General features: G+C 38.2%; 1 protein-coding gene across 8 annotated transcripts in view; it reads left to right on the top strand.

Moving 5' to 3' along the window:
- The first annotated feature begins 10,904 nt into the window (after positions 1-10,904).
- Positions 10,905-22,723, top strand: part of RNF111 (ring finger protein 111) — an 84,230-nt gene continuing 72,411 nt past the window's right edge. For all 8 annotated transcript variants that reach the window (XM_042252387.2, XM_060417856.1, XM_060417854.1 and 5 more), the window contains exons 1-2: positions 10,905-11,255; positions 11,785-11,841. In XM_042252387.2, the coding sequence (XP_042108321.1) occupies positions 11,837-11,841 (5 nt within the window). In that variant the 5' untranslated portion in view covers positions 10,905-11,255; positions 11,785-11,836. The remainder of the gene's footprint in view (positions 11,256-11,784; positions 11,842-22,723) is intronic.

The raw sequence follows: 22,723 nt of genomic DNA, 5'->3' as shown, positions 1-22,723 counted from the left end.
AATACTAAATGGTGAAAATATCGCAAAAGATGTGTGTGCATGTTGGGGGATGTATGTGGTAAATGCTTTTACACCATTCATAAATTCTTCCCTAGGAGGATAATAAAAGTAAGAATGGTTTTGTTAAGGAACTTTTAAAGTAACTAGTAAGAGAATAAAACAGTGAGGCTGCAATAAGATGCCGTTTTATACCTACTAGGATGACTACTAGATGACCTACTAGTAAAGAAGATTGACAGTAACATGTTGGCCAGGACATGGAGATATGAGAAGCCTCGAAAAGCTAAGCATAGAGTGACAGTATGAGCCAGCATTTCCATTCATCCATTCATACGTATACATCAAAAAGAATTGAAAACAGGAACTCAGAGACTTGTACATCTATGCTTATAGCATCATTATTCACAGTAGCCAAAGACAGAAACAATCGCAGTGACTCTGGAGAGATGAATGAATAAACAAGGTTAGAACTTCAGAAATCTTTGTTTTGGAAAATGTCTTATTACTTCTTTCATAATTTCTTCTCTCCATGTTCTTTGTTCTTCCTTTGTGGAACTTCTGCAAGAAATTTTACCTCTAGGAATGGTCCTGTATAACTCTTACCTTTTCTCTCATATTTCTTTCCTTTTTTGCCTTATATCCTGGAAAATTTTCTTCCTTTTATCTCTCAAACTTTCTATTGAATTTTAATTTTAGAAATCATCATTTTAGTTTCCAACCATTCTTTCTTGCTTTTATCATCGCATCTTTTTTTTTTGTTTTAAAGTATGCAGTGTCACTTTTAAAAAATATCTGAGGATATTAGCAGGAGGGTTAAAATATTTTCCCTGTCTCTGTGTTAAATTATCTCTATCTCTGCAGTTTTTCTTAATGTTTAACTTGATCTCTTTTGCATTACAGGTTTTCCTCAAATACCTAGCATATCTTGGTTTTTAATAAATGTTTTAAAATTATGTAGTATAAAAACTAAATGTTTAAAATTATATAGTATAAAAACTTTAATGTGTAAAAGGATGATGTCTACTGCCAGGCAGGTGTTGGCAGATGGGCCTTTTAGTATTTAAAGTGAAGTAGTTAGTGTAACGGAGAAGGCAATGGTAATCCACTCCAGTACTCTTGCCTGGAGAATCCCATGGACAGAGGAGCCTGGTAGGCTGCAGCCCATGGGGTTGCAAATGTCGGACACGACCGAGCAACTTCACTTTCACTTTTCACTTTCATGCATTGGAGAAGGAAACGGCAACCCACTCCAGTGTTCTTGCCTGGAAAATCCCAGGGACAGGGGAGCCTGGTGGGCTGCTGTCTCTGGGGTCGCACAGAGTCGGACACGACTGAAGCGACTTAGCAGCAGCAGCAGCAGTTAGTGTAAGCTATCACACCAACTACTTAACTAATTCAGTCTGTTTTTTCTTTTTTTTTCTTTCAGATCTCCCTGCCCTTGTTTTTAGCCTAGGACTTCAAAACCTAGATACTATGCATTCTATTTTTTAAAATATATTGTATTAGTATTTATTTGGCTAGGCAAGGGATCTTTTAATTATGTCATGTGGGATCTAGTTCCCTGACCAGGGATTGAACCCAGGCCCCTGCATAGGGAGTGAGGTGTCTTAGCCTGCCTGCGTGCTAAGTTATTTCAGTCGTGTCCAACTCTTTGCGACTGTATCGACTGTAGTCTGTCAAGGTCCTCCCTCTATAGGATTCTCCAGGCAAGAATACTGGAGTGGGTTTCTATGCCCTCCTCCAGGGCATCTTCCCCACCCAGGGATAGAACCTGTGTCTCCTACAGCTCTTGCATTGCAGGTGGATTCTTAGCCACGGGACCACTGGGAAAGTCATGCTGTACATACTTTGTGTGCTGAAGAGAGGCATAGAGAGTTTTCACCATGCAACATGTAGACTTACTCTCTTAGTTTTCATCTCTACATTTTTTTCTTGGCCTCTCTTGGCTTTGGCCTGAGTCCGTAGTCTCTGGTGTATTCGGCAAGGTGCACCAGCTGCCTAACTAGTGCAGCCCCTCCGGTAGTATTTCATGGTGTAGATTTTTCTTCACTCTGCTCAACAGTTAACAGCTCTTGCTCTGATTTCTGTCTTCCAGATATTTGGTGGAATAATTTGCTTGGTGATCACCTGCTCCCACTCTTGTTGTTTTGGGTTTGTACCATTTTGATTCCTTTGCCATTTGTTAGGTGATATTGGGCATGATAAACACACATAACTAGTCTGTTATTCTTCTACTAGGAAGAAATATTTAGTTAAATAACTTTTCGGAGGGTATTTTCTGTATGAAAAGTCTCTAAAATGTACCTCTCTGATGCTAGAACTTTAGAGGTTCTGAGAATTGAACTTAATGTTGAGGTGTTTAAGTATTTTTGATTCAGTAGGTGGCACTCTTTACTAGTTAAACTCAATCCTAAATTAGTGTTTGAATTTCAGTTCAGGGTAGAAAGATTTTATTTATCCTTATAATCCAAATAAATATGTTTTCAGAATTGGGTTATCAACTCTGACCAATTTATATTTTCACAACTTAAAATGTTTGAGTTAAATTTCAAAGTAAAGATCTGAAAAAAATCAAAAACTAAAATCTCCAACATTTCCAAATTTCTAAAACAGTAGTGTTAATAGTGACTTATGCTTTATCGAAAGTTAAAAATAATTAAAATCTTATCAGAAATACTGAGTACTAAAGACATTCAGATTCAAGCTGTTAAATATTTTTATTTAACAGCTTATTTATTTAACCTTTATTTATTTTTATTTAACCTCTTATTGCATGGGCAGGTTCATTTCATTCTCTTTTCTTCTCTATCCTTCTTTCTGAATATTCCCCCAATGTATCAGTGTTTTAAATGTACTGATATATGTGTACAATCTGTAGAGTAAACAAAGCACAATGTTTGTTGCTGCTGCTGCTGCTGCTATCGCTTCAGTCGTGTCCGACTCTGTGCGACCCCATAGACGGCAGCCCATTAGGCTCCCCTGTCCCTGGGATTCTCCAGGCAAAAACACTGGAGTGGGTTGCCATTTCCTTCTCCAGTGCATGAAAGTGAAAAGTGAAAGTGAAGTTGCTCAGTCGTGTTCGACTCTTAACAACCCCACAGACTGCAGCCTATCAGGCTCCTCTGTCCATGGGATTTTCCAGGCAAGAGTACTGGAGTGGGGTGCCATTGCCTTCTCCTACAATGTCTGTTAACAATCCTATAATCAAAAATCATAGTCAAGATACATGTTGGCAGTTAAGTAAATACTAATACAGTTTAGGGAAACATTGAGTGCTTTTGGAAAACTTTATATATTCTATTAATAACAAGCAAGTACAGAGAAACATCTTTACTTCCTGTTCTGAATTTGCAAATAATTTACCAGTCTGGAAATCATTCTTGAAATTGTAATATTCAATGTTCACATAAATCTTATTAGGTCTGAAGCAAACCATGAAATTTTAGAGCTGTAAGGGACTTCGGAGAGCATAAGTCTAACTTGTTTTGTTTATTACTTACAAAAGTGAGCTCTTTAAAAACTATGGTTTTCAACAACATTGGAAAAATATTCTAAAAAGAGTTAAAACAACTTACTGTAAAAGTTCACGGGTAAATCTGTGACCAATTTTGACAAAATATGTAAAAAATATTAGTAGTGAGAAGACTAAACTGCTCTGAGAACTATTATCAATCTGTCTGGAAACCTCAGTGTGATGCTAGGCTTATGTAACCGTGGGTGAATGGTGACTTTATCTTTTATTTTTCTACAGTTTTATGTTTAAAATATATTTTTAGGACTTTCCCAGTGGTTCAGTGGTTAAGACTCTGAGCTGCCAATGCAGGGGTATGGGTTTGATCTCTGGTGGGGGAACTAAGATCCCACATGCCACATGGTTTGGCCAAAAGATTAAAATAAATAAAATTAATATGAAGAGGAAATCTTAAAAACTAAAAATAAATAAATAAAGACACTTTAAAAATACATGCTGCTGCTAAGTCGCTTCAGTCGTGTCCGACTCTGTATGGCCCCATAGACGGCAGCCCACCAGGCTCCCCGCATCCCTGGGATTCTCCAGGCAAGAACGCTGGAGTGGGTTGCCATGTCCTTCTCCATACATAAAAATATACTTTCACAGAACCACGTGGCCTTAAATATACACAGAATTTGGCCAGATAGCCAGAAATATTTCAAGATACTTTAAGTTTCAAATGCTTGTCTACAAACTTCCAGGCATATTATGTCTCCTTGTTAGTCCATAATTTGTTACTTTTGTTTTTCAATATCTGAGGCACACAGATAATATTAGTATTTGACCACTTCAAATATATCTTGAAGGTTGCATTCCAAAGACAATCAGAGAAACTTTAAAAAATGATAATACACATGAAGATTATTCTATCTTTTGAAGTTATCATTCCACCAAAGAGCTCCCCAGTTTTTCAAAATTGATTCCATCGACTTCAGAACTGTTTAGTAGTAGGAAATAAGTGGAGTGCCTAATGACTCCTTACCTTCTGTTCCTATTTTTCTGTCTCTGTCTCTCTGTGTATGTATAATAAAGATTGTAATCTTCAAACTAACCACAGTCTGTTTGCAACCTTATTGTCTGAAATCAAATTATATACAGAGAATTTTAATGATGACTTGCAATGCCTTAACTAAATCAGCAGTGCTATGGAATTTATAAAATTTTCCTTTTAGCTTCAGATTCCAGTGATACCTTGGTGCATCAACAAGAAAGTAGAATGTTGCAAGTCAGTAAATGTTCTGATGAGTGCCTCTCTTAGATCCTCTTAATTCTTCCCAAAGCTTTTATCTGAGGAAATATTTTAGTAAATATCTCAACAAGTTCCCCCGACCCCCTATCTCATTGCATTAAACCTCCAATCTTTGCTTCATTTTTTTTTTTGAAAGAGCTCACGAAGCTGACCACATAAGCATACTCTCACTTTCAAACTTTGTACAGTTATGAAGTATTTATGCAATGGATGGTGGGCATACCAGCCTTTCCCTCTGACTTCAATAATTTGGAGAAAATTTCTTTTTTTCCCATTTATTGCAGCTGATCCATTAGCACAGTTCAGTATTTCCATGTTTAGAACCAGCTCCTCAAATTCTTATCTACCAGATATTAGGCACTACTAGCCCATGTGTGCAGGCTAATTTGGTAAATATAATTTTGCTGCTGTTCCTGACAGAGTTTGGTTTGAAATATATATGTTGGATAGCCCTGATCTTTCCATAGAAAGTAAAGTTAACTTTTTTGGAAGAGTTCAAAGATTTAAGACTAAAGATTTATGTTTTCTTAGTGTGAAATTGAGACTAGGACCCCAATCTTCTTTTTTTTTAATTTTTTATTGAAATATAAATTTTTTTAAATTGAAGTGTAGTTGATTTACCATATTGTGTTAGTTTCTACTTTTGTGTATGTATGTAAGTGTGTATATGTGTAAGTGTGTATATGTGTAAGTGTGTATATGTGTAAGTGTGTATATGTATAAGTGACTCACTTATACATATATATATATATATATATATACACTTTTTTCCATATTCTTTTCCATTATAGTTTATCACAGGGTATTGACTCTACTTCCCTGTGCTGTACAGGAGGACCTTGTTGTTCATCCAGTCTATACACAATGGTTTGCATCTGTTAATCCCAAACTCCCATTTTAGCCCTCTCCCAAACCCTCTCCTCCTTAGCAACCACAAGTCTGTAGAACTCCAATCTTCCTATTCAGTAAGTTCAATAAATATTTTTAGTGATATTTTTCTGCTAAAGAGAGAACATTATATACATATATTTGATCTTAGTTTTTTTGGGACAGACATGTGTCTGTATAAATAATTATAATGCTTCTAATAGAAATATATGCAAAGATTGAAGAGCGTACCAAAGTTGTAATGATTATTAGGTCTGTTGTGGGAGTGAGGAGAGAGGTATGGCAATGTTTCATGAGGAAGGCTTTGAAGAATGGGTAAGAGTTTGAAGTGAGCAGATGAATGTGGGGATGGGGTCGGGGAGAGGGTGAGAATATTTTGAAATAATGGATAGTAGGTGCAAAGGCCGGAGAAGGCAATGGCACCCGACTCCAGTACTCTTGCCTGAAAAATCCTATGAACGAAGGAGCCTGGTATGCTGCAGTCCATGGGGTCGCTAAGAGTCAGATACAACTGAACGACTTCCCTTTCACTTTTCACTTTCATGCACTGGAGAAGGAAATGGCAACCCACTCCAGTGTTCTTGCCTAGAGGATCCCAGGGATGGGGGAGCCTAGTGGGCTGCCATCTATGGGGTCGCACAGAGTCGGACACGACTGAAGTGACTTAGCAGCAGCAGCAGGTGCAAAGGCAGGAAGATACTGGAACTATATACTTTTTATACAGAATGCAAGGAGTTTGAGAAGTCTGCTTAAGTCTAAGTGTGGACAGGGAGTAGGGTCATAGAACGAGGTGGTGTGAAATGACCCTGGAGAATCTGGATTTGGAAGAGTTTTATTTGCCAAGTTAAGGATTTGGGGTTTTATCTTGAAGCTGATGGAGGGTTATTGAAGAATTTTAAGTTAGTGTCTCAGTTTCTGCCACTCTGATAGTGGTTGAAGGTGCAGGCGATGCTGGCAAGAGTAGACCCATAGAAACCAGGAAACTATTGTGTGTAATTCAGATGAGAGATACTTCCCACCTCTATCTGAAAATCGCTCAGTCGTGTCCAACTCTTTGCAACCCCATTGACTGTACAGTTAGTGGAATTCTCGAGGCCAGAATACCAAAGTGGGTATAATCTGCCACTGTTCCCTTCAATACAACCCCTGGCACCTGTCTTTCCTGTCAGTCTCACCCCTTTTCTGCTCTGGGCTTCCTGCCTTTGATCTGTTGCCTCTATTGTCTGCCCTGCCATCGTGTTAGTGACTATTCTGAGTTTTTTTTTTAATCTCTCTCTTCTAATTACTCTCCAATCAGCAATTTCCAAATCTGATGTCTTAGTAGATGGCCTTACCTCATGTTTTGCAGAGATATCAAGTCCATTCTTTGATCAAGCCCTCAACTTGTTCCCTGAAGCTAACAAACCTAATTCATTTATACAATCACTTCTTCCTCCTCCCTACCTGTTTCAGTGAAAGGAATATCCCTTCTCTTATCCAAGGCTAATTCTCCCATCTGAGCTTTGAATCTCATTTCTTCTGCCTCAACTGAACATTTGTTTATTTCCATTCACCTTTCTCATTTCTCCTTTCCCTTCAATTACCAACATGATTCAAGTCTCCCCTTTTTAAATTCCATATGCTGCTAGATATGTATCTTTCCTTTCCATTTACTACAAATTTCATTAAAAAGTACCGATTCTTGTATAATTACCCCATTTCGTCCTTTCTAAACCAGGACTTCTAAGCTGGAATACTATTAACATTTTGGTTTAGGTAGTTATTTGCTGTGGGAGGCTGTGCTGTGTATTTAGCAGCATTCCTTGTTTCAGACCACTAGATGTCAGTAACATCTGCCTAGTTGTGCTTATCTCCAGCTGCTGCTAAGTCGCTTCAGTCGTGTCCGACTCTGTGTGACCCTATGGAAGGCAGCCCACCAGGCTCCCCCGTCTCTGGGATTCTCCAGGCAAGAACACTGGAGTGGGTTGCCATTTCCTTCTCCAGTGCATGAAAGTGAAAAGTCAAAGTGAAGTCGCTCAGTCGTGTCCGACTCTTCGCGACCCCATGGACTGCAGCCCACCGGGGTCCTCCATCCATGGGATTTTCCAGGCAAGAGTGCTGGAGTGGGGTGCCACTGCCTTCTCTGAAAAATATCTCCATATAGCATCAAATAATCGCTGGGAGTCAAAACCAACCCCAGTTGAAAACCTCTGTTCTAAAATGTAGACAAGTTGCTGAAACTGCTCCTGCTTACTGATCTCCATACTGTGAAACTAACAGACATTTCATGTCCCTCACCGTTCACTTCTTTATTGAAACTTTTCCTCATTGGTGCTGTTTGTTACATGTTTATCACTTTCTTTCTGGCCCACGCATAGCCTTGTGGGACTCTTTTTAATTTTTCAGCTCTTAAAATGTCAGGCTTCTCTGTCTCGTCTCACTTCTACTCTGTGTGGCCTCATCAGAACTATTCTGGCTGTCACACTCTGTGTGAATGAGTCCAGATCTCTGTCTTCAGCCCAGACCTCTCTCCTAAGCTTCAAACAGCTTATTGGAATCTCCACTTTGGGTAAATTCAACTTGCCCAACATAGGAAGTAATACTTTCCTTTCTCTCAATCTCCTCCCTTATCCTAACCAGTTGAAAGGTCCAGACCCCAAAGTTGGGTTTTTCAAGCCTGTGTCTCTTTCTTGAATGGTGCCACCACCCAAGCATTCACCATAAATCTGGAAGTCTCTGAGATTCCCCTCCTTCACCTTCTAGAACCACATAGTTATTCATTCTTCTTATTGTTTCTGTCCCTTCCTGCTCATTTCTACTACCCGCACCCCTTTTTACCTGCAATTCTGACTGGTCTTTGCTCCTCTCCTCTTGGCCTTCTCTGTCTGTCCTCTACTTGCCTTATAGAATGGTGTCTTTAATCAAATCTGATTATTTCTCCTCTGATTGATACCCTTTAACAGCTTCTCATGGTTTGAAATATAAAATAGTTAAAATTCCTTTTCCTAGCAAAAATCTTACTTAATACATTTCTGTCTACTTTGCTTCCCTTATCTCCTGAGACGTTCCTTGCAGGATACATTCAGTAGATCTTAGTAGAGAATTTGTTTCACGATGTTTCAACTAGAGGATTCTGTAGCTTAGTATTGCTAATCTTTCTGTGGGCAATGCCCTATTTGCTTTATGTAACTGTCTTATTAATGTTGCAAAATTTAAAGGTTACCTTCTCTTGGTTTGACTACAGTATTCTGTCTTTGTGTTCTCAGAGCGTGAGTGTGTCATCCTATACCTTCCACGTTATATTCTAAATAGTGGGCTTGCTTTCTGGGTCTTCTCAAATACTTCAAGTAAAACAGTGGTCATGTATCTAGTACTCACAATGCTCAGCACAATGTCTAGCACATAGTAAGTACTTGATAAATATTTGTTATACAAATGAATAATACCAAATATACGAAAGACCTGAACTGGTACAGAGTACAGAGAGGAATGGGTGGATTTTCAATATTTGAAATGTTTCATTGGCAGAATTGGAAGTACTTACTGCCTGATTAGAGGTAGGGAGTGAGGAACAGAGAGTTATCAAATATGACCATTATGTTCCTCATTAGATAACTTGGTCCTATTGAAAGAGACAGTGAAACCTGAGATGGATGAGATTTAAACACTATATATGTACATTCATTTATTTATTTTGGACAAGATGCATTAGAATTGCCTGTGAGACATAACCAGTAAACAGCCATATGGGTCTGGATCCCAGTTAGCACTGTGCAACAGAAGTATCACATAAGTTACTAACATAGTTTAAAATTTTTAACCTGCTTTTGATTTTTAAAACTTGAGGTATAATTGACATTTTCTTTCTTTTCTCCCCGACCTTCCTTTCTTTTTGGAGACAGATTTACAAAGTTCAAATCAATTAGACACCTGCTATTTTCATCACCGAATTTTTTTTTTTTTAATTTTCAAAAATCACTGCAGATGGTGACTGCAGCCTCCTTGGAAGAAAAGCTTTGACCAACCTAGACAGCATATTTAAAAACAGAGACATTACTTTGCCAACAAAGGTCCATCTAGTCAAAGCTATGGTTTTTCTAATACTCATGTATGGATGTGAGAGTTGTACCATAAAGAAAGCTGAGTGCGAAGAATTGATGCTTTTGAATTGTAGTGTCGGAGAAGACTTGAGAGTTCCTTGGACTGCACGGAGATCAAACCAGTCAATCCTAAAAGAAATCAGTCCTGAATATTCATTGGAAGGACTGATGCTGAAACTGCAATACTTTTGCTACCTGATGCAAAGAACTGACTCATTGGAAAAGACCCTGATGCTGGGAAAGATTGAAGGCAGGAGAAGGGGATGACAGAGGATGAGATTGTTGGATGGCATCACCTACTTGATGGACATGAGTTTGAGCAAGCTCCAGGAGTTGGTGATGGGCAGGGAAGCTGGGCATGCTGCAGTCCATGGGGTCACAGGGTTGGACTTGACTGAGTGACTGAACTGAATGGATTCTTTTTCCATATAGGTTATTACAGAATATTGAGTAGAGTTCCCTATGCTATTCAGTAGGTTCTTGTTGGTTATCCATTTTACAGATAGTGCTGTGTACATGTCAACCCCAAACGCCCCATCTATCCCTATTCCCAACCCCTTCCCCAAACCTCTAAGTTCACTCACTGGAATTTGAAAGGAAGTTTTACTGATTCCAAGGCCTACATCCCTTTTGCCTACAGCCTATTAATGCAAGTAATGAAGCATCTGTTGTCTCCTGATTTTTATAAAATAAGAAAACGTATATGATTGTACAGTTAGTTCCCAGGATATCTATTACCATTTTTTATCTGATTTTGAAAGCAAATTCACCTCAACGGTGATGATCTCATTGGTAAGGATGATTTGAGTACCATTTGCTGTGACAGACTAAACCATGGCGTTTTTGTTCATTACCTTAAGTATAGTTATTAATTCTGTGGTTGTAACTTTCAGTTATGAAAAAAATCAACCAAGATGTAGTCAATATTTTGTTTAATACTGAACGCATTTCAAAAATGAACATAAAACGAGCTTTAGGACTTCGTTAGGTTTCGGCAACAGACTGATAAGGCGAGTACAAAGGGGGAGGGCCAGCGAAGAGGGAGCCGGACGGTGAGAAACAGGCATCTGAGCAAGCGCAGAAACAAACAGATGTTAATGGAGGATTGAAGGCTACTGCGCTCTCACTTTGCGAACTGTCGTAAAGCTTTGAGTGTCGTGCTTCCTCGGTAGAGGAGGGATTGGTTAGGCGGCGGCGACTGGAGAGCAGCAGCAGTGGCGGCGACGGTGGCGAGGTGTTCGGTCTGCGCAGCATAGAAACGCCCGCAGTTTCGGGGAACGAGTTCCCGTGGGACCAAATTAGGCATTCTGACCCTAAGCCGGGTCAGCTGGGCCGAACCAGGCGCTGCCGCTGGTACAGTTTTGGTGGCGGTGACAGACGCTGCTCTTGACCGTAGGGGCCTCTTAGGCCAACATCTGAGGCGCAGATCACTGGCTCTCGACGCATCCTCTTCCCCGCTCACATCTCCTGTCTTCCTTCCTGGGCCAGCGATTCCCAGAGCCTGGGAAGAGGGTGGCTAATGATTCAGGTGAGGGGGCCGGGGGGAGGGGATCGATTGGAGGCCGCGCGTGCGCGCAACGGGGGAGGGGCCGGGCTGGAGGGGAGAAAGAGGAAGGGCTGCGGCCGCGGAAGGCTGGGGTCGGCGGCCGGCCGGTTACTGCTGGCTCCGTTGTGGCTTAGGGTCGAGGTTTCCGCGGAAGATTTAATTGTGTTTGACAGAGCGTTCGTCTACAGACACACCCACCCTCCTCAGTAAAGGACGGTGGGTGAGGGGATTTCTTTCCCCTTTTTGACTCTCTAGAGTCTTAGGACAGGGGCTGAGGACTGAGGCGTGGGAGTGCGATTTGACAATGGAGTGATGAAGGTAACCCGCACCCGGGGAGTTGGAGGGCGCTAAGGCAGCCCTGACGGTTAGGGAGTTGCCTCCTTCTGTGATCAAGGAAACGTAGACCGCAGAACAGCAGAAATACAGACGCGTCAGATTTTGTAAAGAGTTGGTTGGCTGGCCATTAAAAAAGCTTAATATTTTTATTATTATCATTATTTTTTTTTTACAGAGTTTATCAGAGCCGGTAGCAATGTTGTTGTGGAAATATTTGTGCTGCAGAAATGAGGTTTGTCACATAGTTCTTAAATAGGTTAGAGTAGATCTTTACAGATAACTTAACTCAGGTCTAAGTTTTAACATTTAAAAAAATACCAGGAAGTATAGGGTGTTCGTTTAATTTGTTCGTGTTTGTAGTGTGGGGTGACTCCATTGTATTGCATGCTTTCCTGTTTCTTGATTTATGTGCAGGATGAATTTAGAGCTCTCTGGGGAGATAAGATGCCAGCTGACATAGATTTCATTTTATAGTTCATAACGCTTTTTGTACCTGACTTAATCCAAACTTTATTTCATTTGGTGTTTTATGTTTAATTTTCTTGTTTTAGGGATCTCTTTAACCAAAAAGCACAGACTGGGAAAAAGATAACTAAGGTTCCATTTCCTTTCCCATTTCTGTTTTTTTTTTTTTTTTTGTCATTGCTTTCAAATGTTAGTATGTGATTTGGATATCACATACAAGTTTTAAAATACTGATTTCACTAGAGTGAAAGTCTACATTTTGATACTTTGTTACTGTATGTTTTTGGTAAAAATTTTCATGTCAGTGTAAGCAGTTATTTTTCATTTCAAACAATAGCGTTTAGTTGTGTTTATGAGACAGAACAAGTAGAACCCTTTCACTCGGAAAAGAATCTTAATTATTTTTTAATGCCTTGCTTTGTTTTACTCTCGTCCATCTCTTGTCATTTTAACCTTGGACAAATGACATCTCTCCTGTGCATTTATTTGCCTCTACAATTCCTACTAGTATTCTAAGAACTGACAAGGGTATTTATGAATAGGTCTGAATAATATTGTAGGGAAACTAGGAAGAGTAGAGCCTCTTCTTGTTTATCAGGGTTGCTGTATCTTATGTGTATGGATCTTTCTGTCACTTTCCCCCTTAGTGTCTTTCGGTCACTTGCATGTTAGTTCTTCACTGGAGTTGGTTTTTGAAGAAAGATAAAGTAAGAAATAATTTCGTTTTGAATGCATCATAGTGGAAGTTTCACCTTCACAGGTTTCACATCAGTACTCAATTTCTGCAAGTAGTTGAAAAATAACTATACTGATCTTTAATATAAGAAGTCAACAATTTACTTGTTTAAAATGAAGGAATAATCAGCAGATATTTCTAAATAGTTATTTTCAGTTTAAAATGTAAACTGGAATAGAAACTTGATTGAATCAAACCAGTTAGTTTTTTTCAGACGTTTATTGTATTATTTTGTCAAAAAGGGGTTTCTATAACATGCTTTACTTAGAGTATAATTACAGGTGTCCTTGTTTTGACTTTTCCTCTGGTGACTAGGATTTCAATAGGAAAAAAAGAAGTGACATTACTAAAAATGATGTAAAGAATATTATAACTTGATATTAGCATTCTATGAGTGACATTATCTTATGAAAGAGTATAGGGTTGGAGACAGGAGATACGGATTTTAGATGTAGCTTTGCTTTCTGTTCATTAGGTCTGTGACTTTGTATGACCACCCTGGGCCTCAGATCTCTCTCAGCTGTCAAATGAGAAGTGTGGGGCAGATAACTCTAGTTTTCTCCAGGTCTCAAATTTAATGGTTTGCATTTTTAGTTAGGTGTTTTTAGTATTAATTGTATTCATCATGACCCATTCCCCAGAAAGAAATGCTATCTGAAAATGTAAAATTCTTCCATGGTATATGTATATTAGAGATGGGGTGGGGGGAGGGAGAAGAAAAAAAGCGAGTGAGCTGTGGTCTAAATAATACTTCTGTCCCTTTGTAGATATTAACGCCTAATTTAATAGCTCTCATATGATACTAAAAAAAATGAAACTTTATTTTACTCCTGGTAATGTGCTTTAAATCATTCTGAATACATTTTCTTTCAGAAACCTGTAATCATTGTTCAGTAAAAGTCCAGAAATGCTTTTGAATGCCTTATACCGCTAATCTTTATTTGCTGTATCCCATAGTGTCTTGGTAACAGCTGGCCTGAGTTTCTGCAGGTACTCAATTTATATCATGGTGTGAGCAGTGAGCTACAAATGTTTAAAAAATACTGAACTGAACTTTAACTGCTTTGCTATTTAATCATTCAGTATTATTGATTGTCTCATGTTATTGACATTATTCTTGGCCTTCAGTGAAGCAGGCACTCTGCCTTCTTGAAGTGGATGTTTTATTAGAGGAAATAATAAACAGAACAGCATTATGTAGTGGTAAGTGCCATGAAGAAAACAGGGGCATATAATGGAGAATGAATGAAAGTGGGACTCTGCTGTGCATTGAGAGGTTAGAAAGGGCTGTTTTTTTTAGAGGTAATATTTGATTTGCAATCAGTGGTTAGAAAGAATCAGCTATAGTGGCAATCTGGAGGAAGATGGCTGCAGACAGAGGGAATAGTAAATGCATTAGATTGGGTTTGATTCTAGAGAAACTACAAGTGTGAATTAATTAATTGGTTTGTCTAATAGAGTTTTTCACAGTTACTAATAGACAGTAGTAAAAAGGTTAAAAATATTTATGTGTAGTGACCAAATGTAATGTGTTGACATTATTTAAGTCCTGACTCAAACCAATTGTAGAAAGTAATTTCTGAAACACTTAGGAGGAAATTTGAATGTAGATAGCTGTTAGATGATATCAAGGGATTATTGTTAGTTTTTGTGAAGGATACTAATGGCATTATATTTGTATAAGAAAATTCCCATTTATAGAGATGAAAACTGAAGAATGAGGAAGAGAAATAAGATGTCTGGTATTTGTTTAAAAGTATTTCAGAGCGAAAAAAAGATGTGAGAAATGAGTGTGGATGAAGCAATTGTGAAATATCCTGATAATTGTGTTGGAGTGGTAGGTATATGCATAGTAATATTCTGTGCTTTTGTGAGGTTTGAAAATGTTCATATTTTAAAATGCATTTAAAATAATTGATACCCTATTTAGATGTCTTCTCCTTTTCTTTCTCTTTCTCTCAATTTTGAGAACATGTAGACTTTTATTCCTCTTTCTAAACATTCATCATTTATTCAACAAATATGTCTGCTGTATTTCAGGCCCTGTGTCAATGCTTGAGTTAAAACAAAGAGCAGGACCTTAAGGCCTGCCTGCAAAGGAGCTTATGGTTTGCTGGATGAATGGAGAATCCCTCATTGTGGTCTGTGTTGACATGAAGTCATAGATTTCTGTGTTTTCCTGAGGGTATACAGGATCAGCATCTTAGTGTTTATGTGGTTACTTAAAAAGCATTTTTCTTGAGACTTCCTTGGCAGTCCAGTGGTTAAGACTCCACACTCCCAATTTGAGGATGGGAGTTGGTGGAACAAGTTCGATCCCTGGTGGGGGAACTAAGATCCTACATGCCATACAGAACTGCCCCCCCTCCCTCTCAACCCCCCAAAATTTGTTTTGTTTTGTTTTTCTAGAGAATTGAGAGTTTAGGAAGTTCTATATGCAGCAGTGTGCCAGTCTGAGTCACTGTTGCATTCATTTCTCCTGTTTATATGTGTTATAGGGCATCAGAATAAATAATTTTTTAAACCACCTTTTGACATCCAATATGCCTCTATTTAAATTTTTTAAATTTTGAAATAATTTCACACTTAGAGAAAAGTTTTAAAAAATGGTACTGAGAACTCTTCAGTATTCTTTAGTCAGATGTACCATTTTAAAAATTTTGTCTCATTTGCTTTAGTACTCTTTTCTGAATCATTTGAAAATAAATTGCATGTATTAAACCATGTCTCTAAATATTCTTTGTGTATTGTATTCTTTTGCATTATCACAATACAGTTAATGAGATTCAGGTAATCTAACATTATACTATATCATTATCTAATCTCTAGTCTCTATTCCTGTCTTGTCCCTTTGTCCCAGTAATAATAGCATTTGTACCATTACACCATTGGCTGAGACAGTAAAGAATCTGCCTGCAATGCAGGAGACCTGGGTTCTATCCCTAGGTTGGGAAGATCTCCTGGAGAAGGGACTGGCTAACCACTGCAGTATTCTAGCCTGGAGAATTCATGGATGGAGGAGCCTGCCAGGCTAGTCCATGGGGTCGCAAAGAGTCAGACATGACTGAGCGACTTTCACACACACACAGTGTTTCCCCCATAGGATTTGCATCAGGATTGCCAGCTGCATTTAGTTGTCATATCTCTTCAGTCTCCTTTCATCCGGAACAGTGTCTTAGGCTTTCTCTTTCATTGTGTTAACATTTTTGAAGAATAGAGGCTTATATATGTCATAGAATATTTCTCAGGTTGGATTTGTGGATGTTTCCTCATAATTAGTTTTGGGCTATGCATCCCCAACTGGGGATTTTGTATCCTTTCCAGGGTATGATTTTGAAGTACATGCCGTTGGCCTGCCCCTCAGTGGTGATGTTAGTTTTTTAGTTTCTGATCATGGTGGTGTTTGGTTTCTTCACAGGGGTATATAGTTATTATTTTTCTCTTCACCTAATAAGCAATCTTTGGGTATAACTTTGAGATAGTGCAGATATCCTGCTACTAATCAGATCTGTATCCTCATCAAATTTCCCTCCTATATTAACATCCATTGATGCTTCTTGCCTGTACTGATGTTTACACTGATGGTTGCAGAATGATTATTTTCTGACTGTTTCTTTTATGTCAGTAGGCATTCTGTTTTAAGGAAGAAAATCCTTTTATCTCATTGATACGGACTTATGTACTTCCTGTCTTACTCAATGGTTTATACCGTTACTGCCTTTATTTATTTTGTTGCTCAGATTGTCTTGGATTTGTCCTGTGGGAGCCTTTCTTCCCTGGCTTCTTTGTCTTTTTGATATACTCATTTTTTCTGGAGTATATTCTCTCTTTTTGCACAGCAAAATGTTCTAAGTTTAACTTAACATCTTTTCTATCTCAGTCCTGGATTCAGGCATTCTCCAAGGAGCCCTGGGTCCATATAGTGGGTAATGCAGTTTGCTTTTGAGTTACCTATTTTATATGTAGAAATAATCACTTCTTCTGATCAGGACATCTTATGAGACACTATATTTAAAATTGACTTTGATAGTGGGTTTATGAAGTAATTTCAGAAGTCAATGGCACCCCACTCCAGTACTCTTGCCTGGAAAATCCCATGGACGGAGGAGCCTGATAAGTTGCAGTCCATGGGGTCGCTAGGAGTCGGACACGACTGAGCGACTTCCCTTTCACTTTTCACTTTCATGCATTGGAGAAGGAAATGGCAACCCACTCCAGTGTTCTTGCCTGGAGAATCCCAGGGACGGGGGAGCCTGGGTGGGCTGCCGTCTCTGGGGTCGCACAGAGTCGGACACAACTGAGGCGACTTAGCAGTAGCAGCAGCAGCAATTATATTTACCATAAAGCTATTCTTTTATTTTCTTTTTCAAATAAATAAGTTCTGATTTGATTTTAATTGTGGTCAAATGAAATAGAAGGAAAAAATGAAAGATTATTTTATGTTATTTGTGTATGTGTGTGGATATGGATATGTGGGGGGAAGGTTTAACCACTTAACTGTTAAAAATGACTCAAGATTTACATACTTAACTGTTTTTAACTGAGTTAGACATTCTGGTCTAAGGAAATTTTTGCTTTTAAACTAAGTTTTAATTTTTTTAAACTAGCTTTTTAAATGAAAATATTTTTGTTATAATACACAATAATATTTATATAAGAGTGAAAACTCACAGGCACATTATTCCAGGCATTTGCTGGTACATCTTGGTGTATTTCATAGCCATTCTGTCACCTGTGCCTAGGTATTTGCTTTATTTGTCTTTTTAGCTTGTATTCTTCCATTCAGTATTTTGAATGATTTTTTATTTTTGAACCAATTAAAATGTACATGTTTAAAAGTTCCAAATGGCTTATAGTGAAAAAACAGCAGTCTCCTCTGCCACTTCTCCCTGTCTCCTAGTTCTGCTTCCTAAATGGGAATATTTTCAGCTCTTAAAAAAACTTTTTTGGGTATATTGACCTTTATATTTAGATAATATGCTTATATATATACTTAGCCACTGTAAGATGTCAGTTTACATTTAAAGAAAATAATTTTCTAATTTTTTAAGATAAAATACATACAAGGAATACCAAATTCACATAGTACAAAGGGTATACAGGGAAAGATGTCTCCTTACCATTCCTGTCTTCCTACCATGGAGTTCTTTCCCCTGGAGATTTAGTTCCTCTTCTTATTTTATATGTATCTCCAGAGCAGCAGTTCTCAAAATGTGTTCTGTGAAGTCTTGAGAGGATCATCAAATGTTTCAAATTACCTGTTGGTTTGAAACTATTTCATAATAATACTAAGTTATTTGCTACTTTACTCTGTTGACATTTGAATTAGTGGTACAAACAGAGTGATGCATAAATCTCCGGGTCCTGCAGTGCATAGCAAGACAGTGGCAAAAATTGTACCAGTAGTCATATTCTTCATTGCTTTGCATTTTTGGTTGGGGAGGGGAAAGCTGATTTCATTTAAGAATATCCTCCATGAAGCAGTAGAGGTTGTTAATTTCATTAATCCTGATGCTTGAGTAGATTTTTTTTTTTAATATTTGTTGTGACAAAATGAGAAGAATGTTATAAGACACTACTGCTGCATACCAAACTATGATGTTTGTCTTGAAGAAAAATATTTGTGTGATTGAGGTGTGAGCTGAACTAGCTAGCTGGTTGTTTTTTTCATGGAACACTATTTTTACTTGAAAGAGTAACAAACTATAGTTATTTAAACATGGATATTTGTACCTATTTTCTCAAAAACAAATGAAGTGAGCCTGTCACTTGGACCAGCAAAATTTATTGCCATATAAAATTAAGGCTTTCAAGCAGAAATTAGAATTTTGGAAAACATATCTGCCACTATGATCTTCGCAACTTCTTAGGACCTTGCTGATGAAATTGATGATGTTAACATGTGATTTTTTTTTTCTTTGCTATCTTACAGTGAAGTGTGTCAGTGTTTGGAAGTGTGCATAACGCAGTGGACCATCTGTTTTCAAAAGGTCCATGCATGATATTATAAAATCATGTTGTGGATGTAAGACCTACTTAAGTGAAAGATAGAGCAATAGATTTTAACTGAAATGGTCTGAAAAGTTTAATTGATAAGGTTGCAGAGTCCACTTTGCAACTTACTGTTATAGAATTACACTTTTTAAGTTTTAGCTTAATATCAAAGAAGGATAATATCCACACTTACCTGAAAATACTATTAAAAATATTCTTCCTTGTGACTTTCCTAGTTGTCCAGTGGTTAAGAATCTGCCTGTCAGTGCAGGGGACAGGGATTTGATCCCTGGCCTGGGGATATTCCGCATGCCTTGGGGCAGGTAAGCCAGCACTGCAACTGCTGAAGCCTGTATGCCCTAGAGCCTGTGCTCTGCAATGAGAGAAGCCACCGCAATGAGAATCCTGTGCACTGCAATTAGAGGGCAGCCCCTACTCACCGCAGCTCGAGAAAGCGTGCACACAGCAGTGAAGACACAGAGCAACCAAAAATAAATACATAATAAAATTTAAAAAAATTCTTCCTTTTATCAGCTACATATTTATGTGGAAATAGATTTTCATTTTAGATTGAATACAGAAGCAGATATAAGAATCCAGTTTTCTCTATTGAGATTTACAAAAATGAGCAGCAGTGCCACTCAGTTTTTTTGGAAAATATATTCATAAGTGTTACTTATTAGCATGGAATGGGTTTATTGCTGTTTTTAGAATTAAAATTTTAAAACATTTGCCAACTTTTATAATATTATACTGATACATACAACCCACATAATAAAAGCTCTTTAGGTTCCTCAATTATTGTGTAAAGGGGTTCACAAGTCAAAAAGTTTGAAAACTGCTGCTACAACTGGTTAACGTGGAGGATTAAGCAGTTTTTTAGCCTTTTTTTAGAAAAAATTTGTCTACATTGGGTCTTAATTGTGGCATGTGGGAGCTTTGTTGCATCATCTTCCGTTGCGGTGTGTGGACTCTCTAGTTGTGGCTAGCAGGCTCAGTAGTTGTGTTGTGGCTTAGTTGCCTCGAGGCATGTGGGATCTTAGTTTCCCAACCAGGAGTCAAATCCACATCACCTGCATCGCAGGGTGAACTCTCAACCACTGGACCACCAGGGAGGTCCCAGTATTAAGCGGTTTAAAGCCTTACCTTTTGACTGCTTATGGAAAAGGAGTTCACACTTCTTTCTTTACTGTTTCTCCTAATATAGTTGAATCACAATTTTAGATTATTTTGCTTTATTGTTTTTGTTTTTTTAAGAACATACTTCATATTCCCTCTTTTATTGTATAAATATCAGTTTAACCTTTTACCATAAGAATATAAATGTTTTAAGAGGACAAAGGCAGACTTCCCTGGTGACTCAGTGGTAAAGAATCCACCTGCCAATGTAGGAGATGTGGGTTCAGTTCCTGGATCAGTGAAATCCTCTGGAGAAGGAAATGGCAACCCACTCTAGTATTCTTGTCTGGGAAGTCTCATGGACAGAGGAGCCTGATGGGTTGCCGTCCATGAGGCTGCAGAAAGTCAGACACAACTTAGCAACTGAAGAACAACAGGGCAAAGATAGCAAGGGTTTATGTCCTTCGATTTTAGGAAATATTTTTATGTTAGCTTTCATAACTTCTTAGTCGTTTTTTCCTCTATTCTGTTTTTGTAATTGCTGTAAAGTCAGATGATCGTGTTTTGTTGCTGTTCCATACTTGTTGTTAGTTTTGTGTGTGTGTGTTTTAAAAAATACTTTTACTGACAGTTTAGTGGGGATTGCATGGAAATTTGAGATACATATATGTGTATAATTTACCATGTTTAAATGTGAACTTTTACTTTGGTAAATAATAACAGTATTACTAGGAGCAGGTTATATTGTTGGTATGCAAATGGGCTTTTTTCTTAATTCTATTGGTTCAATCATATTTAAATATATGAATAAATAAAGCTTTTTAAAAATATATGCAGTAAATATGTTCATAAAACCTTTTTCTACTTTTAACATCTGTATTCTTTAACACAGAGTAGTCTTAATAAAATCATGTGATAAAAATTTTAATTACAGAATTTCTGCAGATTGTGATTCATTTTCAAGGATTTAATTGTAATTTCTCTGAAATCACATTTCTTTAAAGACCTATATATAGTAACAGATAAAAGTGGTCATTTTATTTTCATAACCATCTTTCTGCCTGCCATTCCTCTATTTGCCATTATCCTTATTCTCCACTTGAGGAAATCTTATTTTTGCCTGTGTGCTCAGTCATGTCCGACTCTTTGCAACCCCATGGACTGTATAGCCCACTAGGCTCCTCTGTCCTTGGGATTTTCTAGGCAGGAAAACTGGAGTGGGTTGCCATTTCCTTTTAAGGACCAGCTCGTAAGCTTCTGTGGTTTCTCCTCCAGAATCTGTATCCTTTCCTTTTTTTCTTCTGTAGTATTTTGTGCTTTTCTTATCTTTATTTAGCAGTTATTTCATTTTATTAAAAGTTAAAGCATTCCCTCACTTTGGAGGCTGAGTTCTGAAAATCTTCATGATAAAGAGAAGAAATTGTGGTTGAGTAACTTGGCACCTCACTCCAGTACTCTTGCCTGGAAAATTCCATGGACGGAGGAGCCTGGTAGGCTGCAGTCCATGGGGTCGCTAAGAGTCGGACACGACTGAGTGACTTCACTTTCACTTTTCACTTTCATGTGTTGGAGGAGGAAATGGCAACCCACTCCAGTGTTCTTGCCTGGAGAATCCCAGGAATGGGGGAATCTGGTGGGCTTCCGTCTATGGGGTCGCATAGAGTTGGACATGACTGACGCGACTTAGCAACATAATGATTATCGGAGAAGGCAATGGCAACTCTCTCCAGTAAGTACTCTTGCCTCGAGAATCCCATAGATGGAGGAGCCTGGTAGGCTATAGTCCATGGGGTCGCTAAGGGTTGGACACGACTGAGTGACTTCACTTTCACTTTTCACTTTCATGCATTGGAGAAGAAAGTGGCAACCCACTCCAGTGTTCTTGCCCGGAGAATCCCAGGGACAGAGGAGCCTGTTGGTCACATAGAGTCGGACACGACTGACATGACTTAGCAGCAGCAGCAGCAACATAGTGATTATACGTAAAAATAAGATCTCAGAACTGAAGCATTGAGTGAACATGTAAAAGCCCTCATAACAATACATTTAGTTTTTAAAAAGAGAGACCAAATCCAGCAATTTTTGTAGGAATTAAGATCCAAGTGTTTGTGTCAGAACTCTTTAGGCAAGTCATTTGACTTCAGTAGTTCTCAGTTCCCTGGAGATAATAGTTTTTAGTGAGAATAAAATGAAATAAAAAGATGGCCTGTAGTTTCTTATTGGCTTTATCTGACCTGGCCCTTGACCACTTCTGATTGCCTTGTATGTCATCCTCCCTGGTTGATCCCACTCCTGTTCTTTGTACATGTTAAGTTTGTTCCTGCCACATGATCTTTCCTTACTATTCCCCCTGCTAGGAGTGCTCTTCCTCCAGAACTGTGTAGCTTGGCTGACTGGTGGGTTTCTTCTCATGATTGTGTCTTTTAGCTTCTTATCTAAGACAGTGTTGATAGTTAACCTTTACTATTTGTTTTGTTTCCTTAAGAGCACATATTTCTAAAATTATCTTGATTATTTATTTGTCTCCTTGTGTTTTGTTTGTCCTCATTTGCATGCAGATTCCTTAAGAAACTTTTTATATTCCATTCACTGCTGATCCCTGTGTCTAGAACTTGTAATGGGCTCTCAATAAATATTTATTGACTGACCACAGTACATAAGTAAATGGTAACTAATATACTATCAGTGATATTGTATCTCTTAACATGTTAATAAACTGCTCTAAATTTCATTTCTATTACTTGGGAGTTGTTTCCAGATCCTGATCTGCTTCCAGATGTTTGGAATTAAAAAGTTTGGG

The sequence above is a fragment of the Ovis aries genome, chromosome 7, assembly GCF_016772045.2.
Source record: "Ovis aries strain OAR_USU_Benz2616 breed Rambouillet chromosome 7, ARS-UI_Ramb_v3.0, whole genome shotgun sequence".
Taxonomy (NCBI): Eukaryota; Metazoa; Chordata; class Mammalia; order Artiodactyla; family Bovidae; genus Ovis; species Ovis aries.
Note: the sequence above shows the minus strand (reverse complement) of the source record. Positions and strands in the feature narration are given on the sequence as shown.